This window comes from Aquarana catesbeiana, linkage group LG02, assembly GCF_042186555.1.
Source record: "Aquarana catesbeiana isolate 2022-GZ linkage group LG02, ASM4218655v1, whole genome shotgun sequence".
Taxonomy (NCBI): domain Eukaryota; kingdom Metazoa; phylum Chordata; class Amphibia; order Anura; family Ranidae; genus Aquarana; species Aquarana catesbeiana.
In genome coordinates this window covers 289,540,429-289,560,893 of record NC_133325.1, presented here as the reverse complement: position 1 = coordinate 289,560,893, position 20,465 = coordinate 289,540,429, and the positions used below count along the sequence as shown (strand labels likewise).

At 42.6% G+C, this 20,465-nt stretch overlaps 1 protein-coding gene across 1 annotated transcript in view; it reads right to left on the bottom strand.

The window, feature by feature from the left end:
- COL4A2 (collagen type IV alpha 2 chain) overlaps window positions 1–20,465 on the bottom strand; it is a 312,542-nt gene that overhangs the window by 119,255 nt on the left and 172,822 nt on the right. Inside the window, exons 11-14 of the mRNA XM_073614494.1 lie at window positions 17,755–17,790; window positions 13,427–13,468; window positions 9,856–9,903; window positions 6,550–6,636 (exon numbers count right to left, since the gene is read on the bottom strand). Coding sequence (XP_073470595.1) covers window positions 6,550–6,636; window positions 9,856–9,903; window positions 13,427–13,468; window positions 17,755–17,790 — 213 coding nt within the window. The remainder of the gene's footprint in view (window positions 1–6,549; window positions 6,637–9,855; window positions 9,904–13,426; window positions 13,469–17,754; window positions 17,791–20,465) is intronic.

Here is a 20,465-nt window from a genome sequence, read left to right as displayed (position 1 = left end):
CTGGGCATAACGTTCATCTTCAGTATCGCGATCCTACCCAACCAAGAGAAGGATCCCAAGTGCCACTTCTGAAGATCTCCTTGGATGGACAGGATCATGGGTGCGAAGTTGCTGGTGTATAGGTTTTTCAGGTCTGAGGTGATTTGGATTCCGAGGTAGGAAATGGCCGATGGCTCCCAGCCGAAGGGGAAATTAAGTTTACAGAGATTCACCGTATCAGAGGTTAGGGTAATATTAAGTGCTTTGGATTTTTCAAAGTTGATTCTCAAGTTAGAGAGGGTTTGGAAAAATTCAAAGTCTGCTAGAAGATTGGGGATGGTCGTAATGGGATCAGTCAGGAACAGTAATATATCGTCTGCATATGCAGCTAGCTTGTATGATTTGTGGTGTATGTCAACTCCTTTAATAGTGGGATTGTCCCTTAATTTGCGGAGCATGGGTTCAAGGGTTAGTATAAATATAAGTGGGGACAAGGGGCACCCTTGACGGGTTCCATTGGAGACAGAGAAGGCGTCTGACAGTGTGCCGTTAACTCGTAGCCTGACCGTAGGGGAGGCATACAGGGCCAGAATCATGGTGAGCATGCGCGGAGGTAAGCCCACCGCCTGGAGGGTGGCCTCCATGTAACCCCATGCTACCCTGTCGAACGCCTTCTCTGCATCCAACGACAGAAAGAACCCTTTGGTGGACGTTTTCGTGAGCCAGTGGTGTATGTTCAGTGCTTTAGTGGTGTTGTCCCTAGCCTCACGACCAGGAACAAAGCCAACCTGTTCTAGTGAGATCAGAGATGGTATGAAAGGTAAGATTCGGTTAGCCAATGCTTTCGCGAATAATTTGAGGTCCACGTTGAGCAGAGAGATGGGACGGTAATTCATCACTTGAGTGGGGTCTTTATCTTTTTTTGGGGATGAGTGTAATGTGTGCTGTGAGCATGTCGTTGTGTGTGTGTGTTGAGGGTGATAGAGCATTGAGAGCTTTCGCTAGGCGTGGAATAAGGATGGAAGGGAAGGATTTGTAGTAGCATGCCGTAAGGCCGTCAGGACCGGGGCTTTTTCCTATCTTCATTTGTCGTAGCGCTATAAGTAGTTCTTCCGTGGAGAGTGGGGCGTCTAGGGATTGGGCGTCTTCAGTGGAGAGAGGTTGTGGTCCGTATTGTGTAAGAAAATTCTGGAGAGCAGTTTTCCGGTTAGAAGGATCGTCGGCGTGATGAGACGGTGTCAAATTGTATAATTTGCTGAAGTATTGGACAAATTGCTGGGAGATTTCCTCGTTTCTAGAAAACGAATCGCCAGCTGAGTTGGAGATTTTATAAATAGTATGTGAGGCCTTTTTGGATTGCAATGCCCTCGCTAATAATTTGCTGGATTTGTTCCCAAATTCATAATATAATTTTTGAGTCAGCATGAATTTACGTTTCAACGATTTGTTTAAGACTTCTAGAAGTTCCTCTCTCGCCTGTGTTAATTCAGTTAGCAAAGCATCAGCGACGGAGGCTTTGTGTGCCTGCTCGAGCGCGTGTATACGTGCGGTTAGATCAGCTATGTGTGTGCGGTTGAGTTTGTTGCGGTTAGCGGAGATAGAGAGGAGCTCGCCCCTAATGACACATTTGTGTGCATTCCATACGCTCAAAGGTGTGACGTCGGGAGTGTCGTTGTTAGCAAAGAAGTCAGTTAAGCATTTGGACAGTCTATTTACGTTAAGTTCATCTGTCAGTAGGGAGCTATCGAGACGCCAAATACACGTTTTTGTGTTCATGGTCGCTAATTGTAAGGTCATAGAGATAGGGTTGTGATCAGATAGTATGGACGGTTCTATGGTAGCTTTCGTTAGGTTGGTCAGGTCGTTCTGGGAGATGAAGAAGTGATCTAGTCTAGAATATTTGTCGTGCGACGGTGAGAAGTATGTGTAATCCCTTGTCTTGGGATGCATGGTGCGCCACGTATCGTGAAGTAGAAGATTATTGAGCTGTAGTTTAATGGCTCTTAAGGCCCTGTATGTGAGGAAGGAAGACCCGTTGGAGGTGTCCATCGCTGGGGTCAGCGGGATATTGAAATCGCCACCGACGATGAGGGTACCGACCTGGAAGCTAGCTAGCAATTGCAGAGTCGTTTTGAAAAAGGCGACTTGGCCCTTGTTGGGAGCGTAAATGTTAGCGATGGTGTAGGGTAGCTGATGGAGAGTGCCTTTTATAAAAAGGTATCGTCCATGTGGGTCTTTCAGTGTGTCTGTGATCAGGAATGGACACTGATTGGAGATGAGGGTTGTAACCCCTTTCGATTTTGCCTCTATATTGGAGGCGTGAATTGTCGTGGGGAAGTATTGGCTTTGCAGTTTAGGAATGGAATCTGTGCGGAAGTGTGTTTCCTGAATTAGCACTATGTGAGCTTTGGAGTGTTTGAGGGAAGTTAGTAATTGGGACCTTTTTTCAGGGGTATTTAGACCCCTTATGTTGATCGAATAAAGCTTGAGTGATTGTGGTGTTTGTGGCTTGACTCCTTGAGTGGAATTAGAGTCTGTCCTGGCCGCCATCGTGGGTTGAGGGGGAGAAGGGAGGAGGGGTGTGCGTTTAGGGGGGTACGATTGAAAAGTAGAGCTAGTTTGCTTTGTAAACGTGGGTAAGGTGTGGGGAGAACCGAAGAGGCGTGGAGCTGTGTGTCCACTAGCCTCCTAATTTATAGATCGGTCGTGTACAGGTCCCGCGTAGGGTGTCGTATCCTTTGAGGGAAACGGCGACCCCAGGTGTTCCCGTATGGGGGTTGACCAGAACCAGGCAACGGAGAGAGTGAAGAGGATAAGTGGTGAGAGTAGGAGTGAGGCCCTCCGCCCCAGGAGAACCTGAAGCTGATGACTGAGGTGCGAGTAGTGAGTGTGCTAGGTAGATTATTGGGTTACATACGGTGAGATTGTGTTGCAGGGTCAGCAGTCTACATTGAGGTCTAATGCGGTCAGAGAGAGTCTGTTCCAGCTAGATAATAACACACTAAAACAACATGCTATGGGTAAGCCCTTAGGTGAGGCAACTTCCAGAACTAGGTGCTGGGGGGCATTAGGGTGTAAGCCTGGCAAAAAAAAATAAAAATCTGCCGGCATCCGGGTCAGGTCTTGCCGTGTGCCAGTCCTTTCCCGTAAGGGAGGGAGGCGATGCCGAGGGGGGTGGGGCCAGAGGCAGTTAACTGGAAGTTACCACACCCGGGGGTAGGCACGTTCTGAATCCAGAATAAACTGATCTGTAGCATTGTGCCACTGTTAGGTGCATAAACTAAACAATAAACATTAAAGAGGGGGTGGAGCCGTAGTTAAAAAAAAAAAAAAAGACCTTGGTGGTATTGAAGCACCGCAATAAGTGGTCGCTTACAATCCGGAACCGACAGACATGGGCATCATTAAACCATAAACAGTAAAACCATGAGGTGGGTGTACCGGCCAGTTCATACTCCTGTATGTGTTGGTGTAGATCATATCCGCCTGGTGTGATCAGCAGTCTGCAGTGAGCGGCGGGTAAAGTTCGCCACTGTGTGACGCCTCTGGTTCAGCTTGTAGGAGAGTGTCGGCGTTTAGACCGCGGCGATGTTGGAGTCTCCGTTCGTGCAACAGCTGTACTGGTCAGTGAAGAAGCATGTCGTTTCCAGGGCCGGTGCGTTGTGCTCCTTCGATTACTGCGGCTCTTCTTATCGGTGTACGGACGTGTAGCCTCTGGTTGCGTGAGAACACGTAGGGGTGAGGGCGGAGTTCGGCGTCGTGATGCCTTGTGGGTGTTGTAGTTGCGGGTCTGAGCTGCAGGCTGGTATCAGGCATTAGTAGGCGGGGATAACGGGCATCATGACTGAGGCTTGAGAAGAGGGAGTGTTGATTGGGCGAGGTCCGAAGGCGGTCGAGTGGTGACATATCGCTGGTGCTGTGTTGAGGATAAGGGAGCCTATCATCCCATGGAACCGGCTGGTCTGACCTGCTGATGTTCCGAATGGACCTTCCAATATCAGGTCCCGTAAAACGAAAAAAGGTGTAAGAGAAAAAACAACAATAAAAGTTACTTGAAACTTAAACTGTGTGCATTGCGGAATGGCTCAGGTATTTCAGCCAGTGCCTTCCGTCAGCCGTGGGGGCTGATTAAACATGCCTATTCCGACCCCTACGTGGGCCCCGGGATCTGGGGGAGACATCTGGGCTGTTGGCGCGGTAGTGTGTGCGGTGGGCCGTGTGGTTTCTGCGCACAGAGGGAGAACGTCTCCGGCTGAGGAGAGGTGCTTGTGTTTCCATGGGGTCTTCTCTATCCATCCCTCTTGTGTAGTTGCGGGGGCGAAATGCAGCGTACCAATTGGGTACTGGTATCAAGGGGATGCCGAGAGCGGCACAAAAATGTGGAAGGTCCTCAGGGACCTTGAGGAATGCTGTGCGTCCATGTGTGGAGGCGGAGAGACAGAAGGGGAACTTCCACTTGTACATTATCTGTCTGTCCCTTAGGGCTTCCAACAGGGGTTTCAGGTCTCGCCTGTGCTGGAGTGTGATTCCTGACAGATCCTGGTAGATTTGCACTTGTGCGCCATTATGTATTATCTGTGGTCTGCCCCGCGCCATTTTGAGGATTTCTTCTTTCAATCTGAAATCCACAATGCAGCATATAATATCCCTTGGAGGATCTGATTCTCTGCCTTTGGGGCGAAGTGCGTGGTGTACACGCTCCATTTCAACAGGGGTGTGGGCAGGACGGTTGAGCAGGGAGTTAAAGATGGAGATGATAACGGAGGTAATGCCTGAGGTGGTGTAGTGGGTGACTGTTGCGGCTGAGAGGGGGGTTGTGCGGAGCGTCTCTGTGTGTGGCGGGAGGGCGCCATATTGCCTCTACCCGTCCGGAACATCTCGGGGATATTCTACCCCTGTGTGTCGCCTAGGTCTCTCGGGGACCTCGAGCGGGATGCCGAGGAGGTCCAGGAAGCCGTCCCCATAATCGGTTGTGGGTGCGGTGCAAAAGTACCTCACAATTTCAGCGGCTTTCTCCTGTGACGGACGGAGCCTAGGGATTAGGCGACTGTCTCCATGCTAGGTCAGGCCACGCCCCTTCAAAACCATTGTTACAAATTTTTAGAGACTCTTTAATGACTTACTCAGTGCCACAAGATTGGCTAAAAAAGGGTCAAAGTCTTTACCTAGTAACTACAGACAAGGTAGTTTAACTTCTATAGACGGGAAGATACTTGAGAGTTTAGAGTTTGATAAAAGACACATAGAAAAGTTTTTGCTAGAAAAAAATATTTTAAATGTAGCACCTTCCTCTAGTTAGGCTGCCTGGCTAAATTTAGTTTTTGGCCTCATTGTATGCAGTCAGGAGCAGTAGCCTATTTTGTGATTGTTTTAGTGATTTTTTTGTCTGGTCATGATTTCCAAGCTGGGTGTTTGATTTCTCTCATCTGCTTCTGGAAAGAAGATTCAAGAATATAAGTTAGGGAGAGTCATATGATCAGCAGAAATACTGATCATGCTCCAGCCTATCCCTAGAAGGAGGTGTCCAGAAGATGGCTGGGGAGGTGATAAATGTTTGGGAGGCCTTTGCAGAGTGTGCTTTCCAGGGAGGGTTCCTGTTCTCCTGGGGCTGCTGCACTTTGGAGATAGCTACAGAGACAAGAAGTTGCAGTCTGGGCCTCAGCAGGTGCTGGGCTGAGGGCCTGGAAGAGATTGATAATGGATTATTGCTGGGGGACACTGTGATGAAATCTGGCCTGGATAAGGATCTCTTACTTCCCTCACTGAGGATCTCTCTATTGATGCTTGTTGCCAGACAGCTCTTGGACTGTAGTGTGTGCCTGTTCCTCTTAGGATTCTTCCATTAAGAAGTTTATCCTCCATTAGATTGCTTTTATCGTTTTGTTTTGTGTGAGATTGTATGTGTGTGACTGGTGCCACTGTAATAGCAGGGAAGCTGTGGCATAGTCTCAGCAGCCCCTCCATGGGTGAGTGCTACATAAGCAATAGACAACATGGATTCACGGCAGATCAAAGTTGTCAAACAAATCTGGTCTCTTTTTATGAGGAAGTAAGCAAGAACATAGATGAATGGGTGGTTGTGAATATAGTTGACTTGGACTTTGCCAAAGGGTTTGACACAGTTCTCCACACACAGCTAATGTGTAAGTTAAAGTCTATAGGCTTGGAGAATGCAGTTTGTAAATGGATACAAAACTGGCTAAAATGCTATATTCAGAGAGTAGTGATTAATGATTTATTCTCTGAATGGTCTAAGGTTAATAATGATGTACCCCTAGTTTCAGTTTGATGCCTTTACATTTTACCCTGTTTATAAAGGATATAGTGTTTGCCATTAAAAGTAAAATTTAAGTGTTTGCAGGTGACGCCAAACTATGTACAAAATATTACTGGATATTACCATTTATAGGTAACACCATAAACATATGAAGTCTACACCTTTATAGCTAGTCTGATATTAAATTCATCACTACCAATGAGAACTATTGTGCTTACAATTTGGAGAAATACAATAGCAGAATAATCAAGTTATTTTGTTCATGAATAGGTTATATCAGTGAAGTTTCTTACCACGTAATCTATTATGGAAGTATCAGAAGGCTTAACCTGCTCTAAGTGGCATGGTGCACCTGTGGGTCCTGTTGTTCCAGGTTCACCCTGTGGAGTATGGGACAGAAAAACAGAGGTTATATACAACTTTAATTTCTTTCTTTTTCTGGAATCTTCACATTGGGCATTGGGCAAATGTCCCATCTACATGTCCTAGTCTTATTCCTTATTCCTATTTTTTTTTGTTCAATCGGGAAAGAAAATAAGAAGACAGTGAGCAGGATCAATGACATTCATGAGCACAAGACCAGAGAGCATTGGTCCAACTGGGAGAACTGAGACCATCCTGGGACAGTGTAACTTTCATCTGACCATTCATTTGTGTAAGTCACCAGACACCTTTGTACTCTAGTTTAAGATGTTTAGCCTCAGACCCTGTACTAAAATTGTTCTATAATATAATAAAGGTGTATATATTGTGGTATTCAGGTACAAACTTTAACTAGAAAAAGCTGATATATGATTTTAATCCGTTATCTCACTGGTGGATACTGTAGGCACAATTTAAGGCAGGCTTTGATGGTTACCTTGCAACCTTCTATTTAAAATAGTAAAGAGAAAGCAAAAAGAAAAATCTGAAAAATAAGGAATTACAATTAAATTGTAAGAAATATAGTAAAAAAAATACCTTACCTTACATCTTGGATTCTGGTACATTTTCCCAAGAGGTGGTGACATAACTGCACCTCACCATAGGATCCTGGAATATCCGAGGGTCCCAAATCCTGGAAAATCATTCTCCTATATAGCTATGAGATTTGGGATCCTCTGCATTCACAGGATGCCACGGTAAAGCCTAGCGACATCAATGGTGCCTAAATGTGTCAAGAAGTTAGGGTATAAGGTAGGTATGTCTTTTTTACACTTTTCATAGAGTATTGAGGCTTTTTTTTCGGGGGGGGGGGGGGGTCCACGATAATGTATGGTCCTCTTTTAACTAATATAAGCTTCAGTTCTTTAGGGACACTAATAGCCTTTATTTGTTATGTGTCATAATAATGGCTAGTGAATATTTACTGTACAGCCACTTTTTAACTCATTACATAGTGTTGACTGTCTATAAAGTTATTGTCATATATTGGTTGACATAAAAGTAACATCATGCTGCACCTTGAATTACTCCAATGATAACTCAAATTAGCTTTCTCAAGCATGAAAATGCACAGAAATCTTAGATGTAGTGGCATTAACAATGTGTTGAAATGGGCACGATTCATTTTTGCTTTCAATCCTTTTTATTAGAAAGAAAATAGCAGTTCCTTTCTAATAAAGGATTAAGGAAGGCCTCCATTTCCTGTCCATTTATCACTGTGAAGAAACCCATCATTACATCTTCATCCTTTAGCAATTCCTGTACAACTTCTTTTAAGATTGCTGCTTGCCCTCAGCGTCTTTTAACTCTTCATTCTATTGAAAAGTTAATAAAATGCCATGAGCATTTTCATGTTATCTTTAATCCTTTTCTTTGAAGCCTTCACACAGTAGAATAAGCGAAAACGTGTAACTTAATAAATCTATTAATCTGAAATGTAAGGACCGTGCCCTAAGCAGTAGCGTGACTAGCTCATTGCAGTCCGGCTGTAGTCAGCCTTGGCTTGAATTGTTATAGTTTTGCTTTATTGAATTTTCTCTAAGCTTGGGCATATTGTTTGCTTATGCCTGTTGCAGGTAAATGTTTCTCAGCAGATATTGTAATAACAAACAATGTTGCTGAGTTAGGAATGTCTCCCTGGCCAGCCATTAGGAGGTTTATTGACACTGGTACATGCTGGGGAAGGATATAAATATTTGGAATGGCTTTCCAGGAGGGTTTTGGGCTCTTGCCTCCTGGGCTGTTGCCATAAGAAAAGGTGTTGGAGGTCTTTGCCTCTCAGGCCACTGCCAGGGAAGGGTAAAGCAAAGATTGGGCCTGAGTGACTTGCACTGCCCTGCTGGAGGGTACATACAGGAGGAATGAAGCTGAATCCTTGTTGCAGTACAAGCGGAAAGAGCTTCACTGCTGAAGAGTTTACTGGACAAATGAGTACAATCTGCTGTCGGTTGACATTGCCTGAAGAGTACAGATTACCAGTCTTAGTTTAAAAGTTCTTATTTCTGTAATGATTGTTGGTAGCAGAGACACCTGGTGTCATTGTTGGATTCTTTTTGGGTATCCTGTGACCTAACCCTCTCCTTGAGTTTATTGTGCCCTAATAAACTCTTTATCTGTTCTAAAGAGACTGGTGCCCATTGTTTTCTGCAACAAAAGTCGGGAATTCTGTCCTCAGGTTTAAAGAATTGAATGTAACACTGTACTAAAAGCTCAGTTTTTTTGTAAATAACAATCAATCTATATAATCCGTATAAAATAATTTAGCACAACACAATACATGTTTTCATTTTTTTAAAAAGTGTTAAAACCTACTACTCTTATATTTTATCCCAGCCAAAGTGTTGGGTTCCCGTGTGCAGCTTCCCTGAACTTCCAGTTGGGGGACGCACACTCATTACTTTTTTCCCAGCCTCCCGATCCCCGTCCTTGGGACTACATGTCCCAAACATCATAATGCCCTCACACATGAGTAGTGCTTACAATCTGCTTCATTAAATGCTCTCAGGCTGCCTGTGTGTCTGTGAATGCAGCACCAGTATTTTTGCAGTTTCTCCAGGGAGCGTGCGCAAGTTCCAATAGAGCCTTTTAGGTAAAAGAGCAACTTTCACACAGGAAAGCAATGCAACAGGGTCACATGGTTCAAGAAGAAAGGATATATTCAACATATTGAAAAACAACATAATAGGTAAGTGTTCACATTAGCAAAAAAATAAATAGCTTTTAAAATTATTTTGGTTGGAAATTCACTTTGCAAAGAAAGCCCAATTATGTGCAAGAAAAGAAAACATAATTTATGCTATGTATATGATTGAAATAAGCACAGCCTACATTTTTTTTACTTAATGATGAAAATGCTCTGCACTTTTAGAAAAATGAACCCCATGGGGTTGATTTACTAAAAGAGTGCAAAATCTGGTGCAGCTGTGCAAGGTAGCCAATCAGCTTCTAACTTCAGCTCGTTCAATTAAGCTTTGCCAAAAATCCTGGAAGCTGATTGGTTTCTATGCAGAGCTGCACCAAACTTTGCGCTCTCTAGTAAATCAACCCCAATGCGTACGTTTTAGTGAAACGCAATCAATTTCCATTTGTTCTCAACACAGACTGGCATAAAATGTATCATGTGCATAAATACAGTGAATAACTTGCACGTTCACTATAACATATAATTTAATCACCTGTGTTTGGCATGGAACACCTGGGGGCCCTGGCTTGCCTGGGTCACCCTGTAATTACACAACAATATTAAGAATATGGCTTTAAAATACATACAGTGGAATTCAATAAAGCAGTAAAGTATTTTTTTGGGTTGTACAGCCCCTTTAATATGGCCTACGCCTAATTCATGAAAGCCTTGCACCAGTTTTGGTACAGGTACTGACACGCATGCCAAATTCAAGTAGTTTTTACTACTATCATCTTTAGAATCTGTCATTATGTATGTAACAGATTCTAAAGGAATTACTGCAGGTTTACAGATATGCAAACTGGCAGTAATTAAGATCAACACAAAGTGGGCGCACATTGGAGGAGGGTGTTGTGTGTCCATTACTTTATGAATATGTTTCACATTGGCAACATTGGCTGTAGGACAAGGGATGTCTTAATAACCAATGAACTAACAGTAGGCGGAATCTGTTGGGGAACTGTGAGAGGCTAGTTACTCCATCAGGTCTGTGATTTATGGTAGATTGTAGTGGGCGCAACCATAGCCACTATTCGGTCGAATAGCAGCTTTGGAATCTTCTAACTGCAGGCAATGCGGACCTGACGGAGAACTAGTCTCTCACAATTCCCCATCAGGTTCCACACAGCTGACAACCTAAATTCAGGGCTGCTGCACCTGCTGGGTGGGCGGAGGCTGATGGGGAACTCTGAGACTAGTTCCCCATCAAGTCCATCTTGCCTGTGATTGACAGTGCACAGCAGTGGGACCCCATCAGGCTCTGCCCACCTCTGTTTTTAAACTCCTCAGTCTTGTCCTGGTCAGTGTGATGGAGCAGGGACCTGGATGGGAGGGAACACACCCAGTCCAATATGGACACTCCTTCCTTGGTGCTAGCATCCACAGATTAATTTATCTGTCTCTTTTGCTACTGGGCTCTGAGGGAATTCTAAAAGGGCACCCTTTATGAAGTCCCCAGATAGTCTGCTCTTTTATAACTAAATATATGTAACAGGAAAGAAATATTATGCGGTCAAGATAATTATATGAAAATAAGGGATACATATGCACCATTTACTAGAAATAGATTACTAGGAGAAATCAATATTAATTGGATTAGCAGACAATCAACTTTATAATAAAGCTTGTCATAAACGCAAGGCCAAATTTAAAAAAAGGTACTAGAGAGCTTACTCATTGGTAGAGTAGAGGAAGAGAGAGCAGCGCCAGAGCACATTACCTACATTCTTTCTGTGCTTACAGTAAGCTGAATGGAGAGGTGGCTTAGGGGCTACTATGAGGAAGCGCAAAAGCACAAGGTTCTCTGCAACACAGGTAGAATATTGGCTTTTTAGTCTAGCAGGCCTTTGAGTGGCAAGATTTTAAGTGCGAGAATGGAATGTCCAGGCACAACAAAGTGATTTTGCAAAATATGTTTAAAGTGTATGTATAGCCAAACCTTTTTTTTATAGAGTAGGGAAGGGTAAAAACTCCTGTCATTTACATTTTATTAAATTTTTTGATGTCCATGTACTGTTGGGTAAATTTCCCTACACTTCCTGCTCCAGAGAAACAGAAAGTTAAACGAAATTCTCAAACTGGGGGGGAGATTCACCTCTTAGACAGTTGTCCCCAGAAACATGTGTCCCCATTGGAAGATTTCTTCTTACCTCTTGTTGGACAGCTCGGAAACTTGGCATTTCCATTTACTTTCTCAGTGAAAATAATTGGCAGTAAAAATAGAGGGGTGAATTTCCCGAATGGGGCACAATCAGCAAAAAAAGCTTGACAGAGGATTTAATCCTACCTCATTCTCTTCAAAGTTTAAAACAAAAAGGTTTTACCTAGAGATGCACTTTAATGTCATACAATATTTAACTTGTTTTAATAATAAATAATATGTAATAAGAAGTAACAGCAATGATATAGAACAAAGAATAAGGAACTCTGTACCAGTTTTCTGTATGACATTGTTCTGAGACACTAAGGGGCTATTTACCGTGTTTCCATGAAAATAAGACCTACCCTGAAAATAAGACCTTCTGTGATTTTCGGGGAGGGCTGCAATATCAGCCCTACCCCGAAAATAAGCCCTAATTTAAAGTGCTTGTAAAATGCTAGAATCCACTCTATTACAGTCATATATAATGTAGACTGTGTATGTTTCTGTAATATATTTGTGTCAAATACCTTCGGTACAGAGCCACTCAGCGCTCAGCTGACCTCCCACTGCTCTCCTCCTCTTCTCCCAGCTGTCAGCGGGGGATCTTGGCCCCCCTCTGCAGTGCTCGGAGCAGGAAAGAGGGCTCCAGCGGGTCACAGAAGTGCAGAGTGACGCTATAAGAAAGTGTTTGACCAGTGGTGGATGGTGGTAATTCTTTTTGGGGGGGCGGCAAACAGTACCATCCCTCCGATCGGTCGGGTGGGTCTGGTGCACTTACCCCATCTATGGTGGGCAGCGCTTCTCCCAAGCTTCCCTTGCTTGGTGGCGCAGACGGATTTTCCTTCCCCTGCTCTCCACGGGCATTGCGGTGGCTTCCGTTTCCTCCCTCCTCCTCCTCGGCGGCAATTGGGACTCTTCTCTTTTCGACCAATTGGAAAATGGGTCTCAGACCTGCTTCTGATTGGCCGGATTGAGGATCAGTGTTTCAATAGCGAATATTCATTCGCTGTTGTAACACCTGGGTGGGCTTGCGCACCCTATTTTGGAGCCTATTAATCAGGTGCTTTAAAAAAACACTCCCGCCGCTGTAATTCATGTGCCCGGCATCCTGAAAGGGGCCAGACGCATGAACAGGGGGTGGTGGTGTCCTGTCAAAATAGCATCCGTTAATATAGCATGGGGGTGGCGGCTGTAGATAGAGGGGGTGGCGCTCCGGCGCCCCTAATGGACGGGCCGCCACTGTATTTGATAAAATTATATTACAGAAACATAACACATATTATATAATACTGTAGTAGAGTGGATTCTAGCATTTTACAAGCACTTTTACTTGATTTGACTGCCGATTCCTGACAGGCAGGGAGGGAGAGGGGGAGAGAAGGCAGCACATAACATGATAAGACCTAACCCGAAAATAAGCCCTACTGTGTCTTTTGTTGCCAAAATTAGTGTAAATCCTGGGCTTATTTTCAGGGAAACACTGTACGTTTTTGCACTGGTGTCACATTCAGTAAAACATAGGAACAATGTTGCAGTGTGTTATGATGCCGTTTCATTTTAAAATAAAGCCCTTCACTCTGTTACAGTAGCAGGCAATAAACTGACACTGCATTGCTGCATTAAAATCAAGGGTCAGTGTATTAGGGTGTTCTGCCAGCACATTAGAGGGTTGCCTTAATGCAGTGCAACATAATGCATGATGATGCTGTACATTACAACACATGTATCAACACAATGCATAGTCTGAATGGGTGATGTGATTTTCAATAGAACTTGGTAATCAAACAAGAAGAAGATCTAATATCTGTTGACTTCCGGATCTGTTGTCAACTACTAAAAAACAGCCCTCTGCCACCTGTATGACATAACTGTATAAACAATTTTTTTTTTTTTTTTTTTATACGAAGAATAAGTTATTTACCATTTCTCCCTTCTGTCCAAAAAATCCAATCCCTTTGCTGCCCTATAAAAAGACACATATAAAGTCAGAAAATACTGTATGGAAATTAAGTTGAAATGTATTATTAAACATACTTACAGCAGGTGAAAAACATTCTCATGTAGCAAAATGAAACATTTACAGATGCTCGCTGTAAGGCCTCATGCACACTTGGTCAAAACACAGCTTTTAAGGGCATTTGATGTATTTTTTTCTGCCTATAAATGCCCCTCTTTGTTAGCTTATGTGTCCATGCACACATAGGTGTTTAGTTTACAGGAGTTAAGGGGCAGAGGCATTTAGAGGCAGAAAAAAACAAAACCCAGGGCCAGCACATTCAGGAAAGGAGCAGAGGAGTGTTTTGCTGCAAAAAAAATGCCTTGCTTGCTGAAATGTATGTAAGCGCATCTAAATGCTCTTAAACTCTTGAGCATTCATTCATTTCAATTGTCAAAATAAACTAATATTCCAGCCAATGAAATGAATGAATGCCAAATTGCTTGATGGGCCTGAACACATCTAAACACTTTTTTAAAGCTGCTTTCTCCTGCCAGGATAGAGGCGTTTAGAAAAGTTTCAGCATGCATGAAGCCTAATAAGTGTAATATTTATGTCCTTATTTTACAAATTTTTTACAGTAGCATTACAGAGATTCTGGTTGTGATAATTGCTATCAGGGCTTCTTTTCAGCAGGAACACAGGGGAATGCAGTTCCGGCACCTCCAGCACTGAATTTACTGTGTGTATTGGCAAGGGGTGCTGCGGTGGGCTGAAGGGTCTATTAATGCTGGCTGCTGGGCGATCTATTGTTGCTGGAGCGGATCTATTTTTGAGTGGCAATCTAGTGTTGCTGGGAGGTCTATTGTTGCTGGTGGGGGGTCTATTGTTGCTGGGGGTCAATTATTGCTGGAAGAGATCTACTATTGACAAAGGGGGGTCTATTGTTGCTGGCTGCTGGAGAGTCTATTGATGCTGGCGGCATCTGTTGTTGCTGCTGGGGTGGTATTTTGTTGTGGGGGTCCATTGTTGCTGGGGGGGTCTATTGTTTTTGATCAAATCTATTGTTTCTGGGGGGGGGTCTATTGCTGCTGGCTGTGGGGGATCTATTTTACTAATTTTCTTGTTATCATTAACAAATCCCATACAAATTACTTAGCACCACAAAATGATACTTGGCTCTGTATTCTCTAAAAGGGGCAGTACTGGGGGGGGGGGGGGGGGCGTGGGGTGGAGGATGAAACCAAGGAACGTTGCTCAGAGGTGGGTAGGGGGTGGAGACAAGAAGTGACTCAGAAGGGGGGGGGGTCCTGCACCTATTCTATGAGAAAAAAAAGCCCTAATTGCTATTATTGTCACAATGCTATTCTTCTGTCTATAGCTATTACCAGATTATTACATGTATTTTTTTCAGTTTGATGAGTATTATATCTCTGTTTCTATGTTATTTTTAACACACGTACTATATAACTGGGATGCTATTTGTATGTCTTTTAGCTTTGTAGTACAGATTTTGCAGTTAATATGTAAGTGCTTTTTTTCCTGGTAGTACATAAAGGTTATGTGTAACCACATTTTTTTGGGAGTTTTAGAAAGAGTGGGAAAGGGTTAAAACACTTCAGTTTATTTTCTGTTGCCTTTTTCCAGTTGGAGAAATTTTCCTTCGGTGTTTGTCCTGAAAAGCCAAATGCGTGGGGTATTTCCCTCTTAGACAGTTGTCACCAGAACATTGTGGGGTTGATTCACTAAAACGGGAGCATGCAAAATCTGGTGCAGCTGTGCATAAAAAACAGTCAGCCTTCAGGTTTTATTGTGAAAGCTTAACTGAACAAACTAAAGTTAGAAGCTGATTGGATATTATGCACAGCTGCATGAGATTCTGAGTGTTCTAGTTTTAGTAAATCTCCTCCGTGCACTCAATGGCATATTTATACCCACCTATTGTTCTGGTGACAATTATACATTTTTGGATGTGCCATTAACTTCTGACTAAATAAAAATGATCTCCAGGGCAAACTGAAGGAAAAGAGGGGTACATTTACCTAGCATTGACAGAGACAGCAATACAAACTTGATTTTTGAGCTTGAAGATTAAAGCCCAGCACTGAAATACTGGAGTCAAAAATAAGGTTTTATTCCCAATGTATAATAGGTGCTACTGCCAAAGCATTTAAGGGACTTGACATCATCCCCTTCATCAGGGCTTAAACTATGTGGACCCGCTGGTGTGGTTTCAAAACTGTTATTACAACTTTGCATAGAAGGAACTTGGAAACGTTCAGTAGCTGTCAGAGTTTTGATAACAGCTTTGACACCACACCAGTAGGTTCCATATATTTTAAGCCCTGATGAAGGGGATGGCATGAGGTCCCCGAAATGCATTTGCTGTAGTACCTATCTTACATTGTGAATAAAAGCTTATTTTAGACTCCAGTATTTTAATACAGTATAGTTCTTCGATCTTCAGATTCAAATATTATTTTGACATTTCAAGGTTTTTGTGACAGTTCCTCAGTTCATGGAAGCATCCCACATATAATCTGTACAGTTTCACCAATACCATGAAAATAATATCTACTTAAAGTTCCAGCGCCTTCAATCTACCACTTCAAGCAATACAAACTTGGCAGGGTTTCAAATTCTTATCTATTCAAAACTTTTTTTTCTCATCTCTATACATGTGGCCTGGTAATCTAAAAGCTTCATAACCTACAGTTCCCTTTTAATTGATGTTATTCAAGAAAGAGGGATTTCTAACTTGTTAAAACCAAAGGGCAAGTATTCTACAATTCAAAAAGAAAAAAAAAAGATAAATAGCTGAATAAGTCTGTAACTATGTACAATCCAGCACTAGAAGATTTACAGAACATAATCAGAGAGCTTGCAACCCATCATAGCAGAGCATGAAACTTCTCCAAAAGCCCCCAATTATACCCTGCAGACAACTAGCTAACCTGTCACATAAACTAATTAGTAGCATAATTCATCTTGACTACAGGGATGCCCTATAGGGGGCCAAAAAATAAATGTTGCAAAATGTACAGTGCAGTTATTCTGTCAACAAGCATTGCACAGGCAACAGGGACTTTATTATTATAGGTTCATACAACTGGATTTTTTGGAAAGAGGTGTATCTCATATTATACAATGTAACAATCACAACCAGGAATGCTACAGAGGCACAACATAAAAACTGAACTGTAATCCCAAAGAATGTTATCAATTCTCACTAGTTCTTTTCTGTGAACTACAAAACCCATTCCCCCCAACCTCCAATGTTATGAAGATAAGGAAAAAGAGTAAACTTATGTAGTAGAAATTGAGAAAGCAGCCTAGGGTAGGTATTGTCACCCTAGGACAGGGAGTGTCTAACTGTCAGGATCACCAGGTAAAAATAAGAGACAAAAGTAAAACATCCACCATATAAAAACTGGCAAGCTGCATTTATTATACATCAGGTAAGTTTGAAGAGAGACAGCGCACACAACGGGGAACTCCCAGTTCAATTTGCAAGATCTTCTTTCAGGTGCTCAGGCTCAGTGTGTCCTTACACACCACAGCACAAACAAGTAAAAGGATTGAGCCGGCAACTCTGTAGTCCATATAGCGATTTTAATGGTTGGTTACATGAAGTGACGGGCAAAACCACTGATGCGTTTCGGCAACAGCTTTAGTCGTAACATGCTACAACCAAGGCTGTTGCTGAAACACGTCAGCTATTTTGCCCGTCACTTCATGTAACCAACCATTAAAATCACTATATGGACTACAAAGTTGCCGGCTTAATCCTTTTACTTGTTTGTGCATTTAATATACATTTTGTTATTGGGTTTAGAGAAACTTTAACAGTTTTTTTGTATATGAAAATAATGTAGCGCTAGAAAAATGACAAACGGATGGTTTGATTGTAAAGGAGAGCAATTGTCGGTATGTATAAAAGCCTTGGGTCTTGCAACTACCATCCACTTATATTAGGCTGAAAATGCAGTAATGTTGCTCATAGTAAAACTTATACAGAATTGTCACAATAACCATCTTATGAACGTTCCATCCTCACAGACAATGACCTGTGCTAGTAACCATCTGTGCGTCTTTCTAGTTCTCAGGCTCTGCTGTCAAACTGACAGATTTCTTTGTGGGATTTGGAATCAATATCACAAAAAATAGGCTCATCTGAAAGCAAAGAGAGGCCCTACTACTATACTACTAGTATAGTGTTTCTAATAAATTGCTTGGTGAGTGTTATGTTGTAGTGTATAACAGATATATAATTTAATATATGGTACAAACAATTTTGGCCTGTTAAAACTTACTGGTGGTCCTGGTGATCCAGGTGGTCCCGGTGGCCCCTGTAAAAACAATTCCATAAGGTAAGAAGGTCATTATTAAACAGGTGCCTGTTTCCATAATTCTGCCACTGTCAATTTTGTCCCTAATACAGTACAAAAAAAAAAACCATATGCTCAAATTGCACCTGTGCCCAGACTATGTATATTACACTGTTTACATATTCTTAAGCAGTAAAGCATCAAAACAAGCACTCACCCTCCACTCAAGCTGATTTTCCTCTGAGGTAGTTCATTTTCAAAGATCCTCAGAGATTACAAAGATTCAGAAATGGTGTTTTAGTGAGCTTTTTTTACATCTTAGAAACATCTGCCAAGATTTTCTCTCCATAGGAAAAAAATAAGATTTCTGTGCCTCATGTATGAATTTTGAAAATGAATTTTCCACAATGCCTATATCTGCAGAGGTGAACAAAGACTTGTTTTAAAGTGCTTTTACTGCTTGTTCAGAATATGAAAATACTTAAGTCTGCCTAGTCTTGGCACAAGTTAAATCTGCAGAAAAAAAATAAAAATAAATAGCCTATTAAATGTAAAAATAAAAAAACATTTTGCAGCAATACTCACCAATCCAGAGCTGCCTCCGCCCCATTTTTTTCCTTTCTGCAGCTAGAGGTTGCTAGTTTTGTGGGTTGAATTATGCTGATTATCATTCAACCCATCTCCTCTCAGCCACCTTTGGGTACATCATAGTCTGAGCTTGCTGTACTACTATATGAAATATCATTACATGAATGCTGTTCAGAGCAGGATTAAGGACATGCTACTGCTGCTGCCAGACAAAAAGAGGAAGAGCCTGTGACCTATGGGTGACCAGAGGGCTGCTTGATGAAAGTTATGTATGCTTTTATTTTTTAACACTAGCTGTGGTGGGGGCCTTAGGAAGTTGGGTTGGCTGGGGCAAAGGGTGAGTTTTTTTTATGTAAACATGAAATTTAGCTTTAAAATAGAAAGGAAATACATTAGCATATTCTTCCGTAGCACTGCTTGTAACTTTACAGTAGTTCTAAATTGCTCAGGCTTATTCAGAAAGGGTTTGTCAAGTGCATTTCCCTATAATGACCAATCAATTGGTTGATGTTGGTTAGAGCACTTGTAACCTGGACTGTAGCTGATAACTGCTGTGGAACTTCTTCCTTTGTTGCTGCTATATTATTCTTTTGCAGTGTGGACAGGGTTAAACTGAGTATTCATTCATTTAGATGTGCAGCAGTCATCTTTAAAGCGGAGCTCCAGGCTCCTTCAAAAAAAAATTAAAAGTCAGCAGCTACAAAAACTGTAACTGCTGACTTTTAATAGTAGGACACTTACCTGTCCACGAATCCAGCGTTGTCTTCACCCAAGCTGATTTTTCAATCGGCTCTTGGGTGGTGCTGCTGCCATTTCGGCCAAGGGAAACTGGCAGTGAAGCCTTGAGACTTCACAGCCGGTTCCCTACTGCGCATGCGTGAAGCACGCTGCGTTTTGTGAATGGTCCGGCGGTGGGGGAAGAAAGAGGGGGCCGAACTTCCGGCTGACTTTGCCATGGCAAAGTCAGCCGGAAGTAAAGAGTGGATACCTGTCAAAACCAGGTACCTGCTCCCCCCTGAAAGGTACCAAATGTGGCAGCAGAGGGGGGAGGAGGCAAATACAGTTGTGCTCATAACTTACCCTGGCAGAATTTAAGATTTCTTGGCCATTTTTCAGAGAATATAAATGATAACACAAAAACTTTTCTTTCACTCATGGTTAGTGTTTGGCTGAAGCCATGTATTATCAGTCAACTGTGTTTACTCTTTTTAAATGATAATGACAACAGAAACTACCCAAATGACCCTGATCAAAAGTTTACATACCTTGGATTGTTTGACCTTGGTACAGACACAAAAGGTGGCACACAGATTAAAGTCGCAATTAGAGGTTAATTTCCCACATTTGTGGCTTTTAAATCACAATTAGTGTCTGTGTATAAATGGTCAATGAGTTTGTTAGCTCTCACATGGATGCACTAAGCAGGCTAGACACTGAGCCATGAGGAGGTAGAAAAGAACAGTCAAAAGACCTGCGTAACAAGGTAATGAAACTTTACAAAGATGGAAAAGGATATAAAAAGATATCCAAAGCCTTGAATATGCCAGTCAGTACTGTTTAATAACTTATCAAGAAGTGAAAAATTAGGGGCTCATTTGATACCAAGCCAAGGTCAGGTAGACCAAGAAAGATTGCAGCCACAACTGGCGGAAGAATTGCTCAGGATGCCCCACAGTGCCCCCATAGCAAGCCGTTTTTGCTCCCAAGCCCCCCCCACTCTGTCTTTCCATAGCAAGCCGTTTTTGTTCCCAAGCCCCCCGCACTGTACTCATTGGCTTTCTGGTTGTGATTGACAGAAGCGGGAGCCAATGGCTCCTGCTGCTGTATCTCAGCCAATAAGGTGAGAGAGACTGGGGAGAGCAGCCGCTCTTGTGCACATCACTGGATTGGGGTTTGGGTTCAGGTAAGTATTGGGGGGGGGGGGGGCTGCGGGGGGAAGCTGCATACTGAAGGTTTTTATACCTTTGTGCATAGAATACATGAGGGTGAAAAACCTTCAACCTTTAAAACCACTTTCATTTTCTAGAGCAGATTGAAAAGCACAATGTTTACTGTAGTCATTCCTCCTCCACTTGCTTCATTGTCACTTTCAGTTCTGTTAATATGAT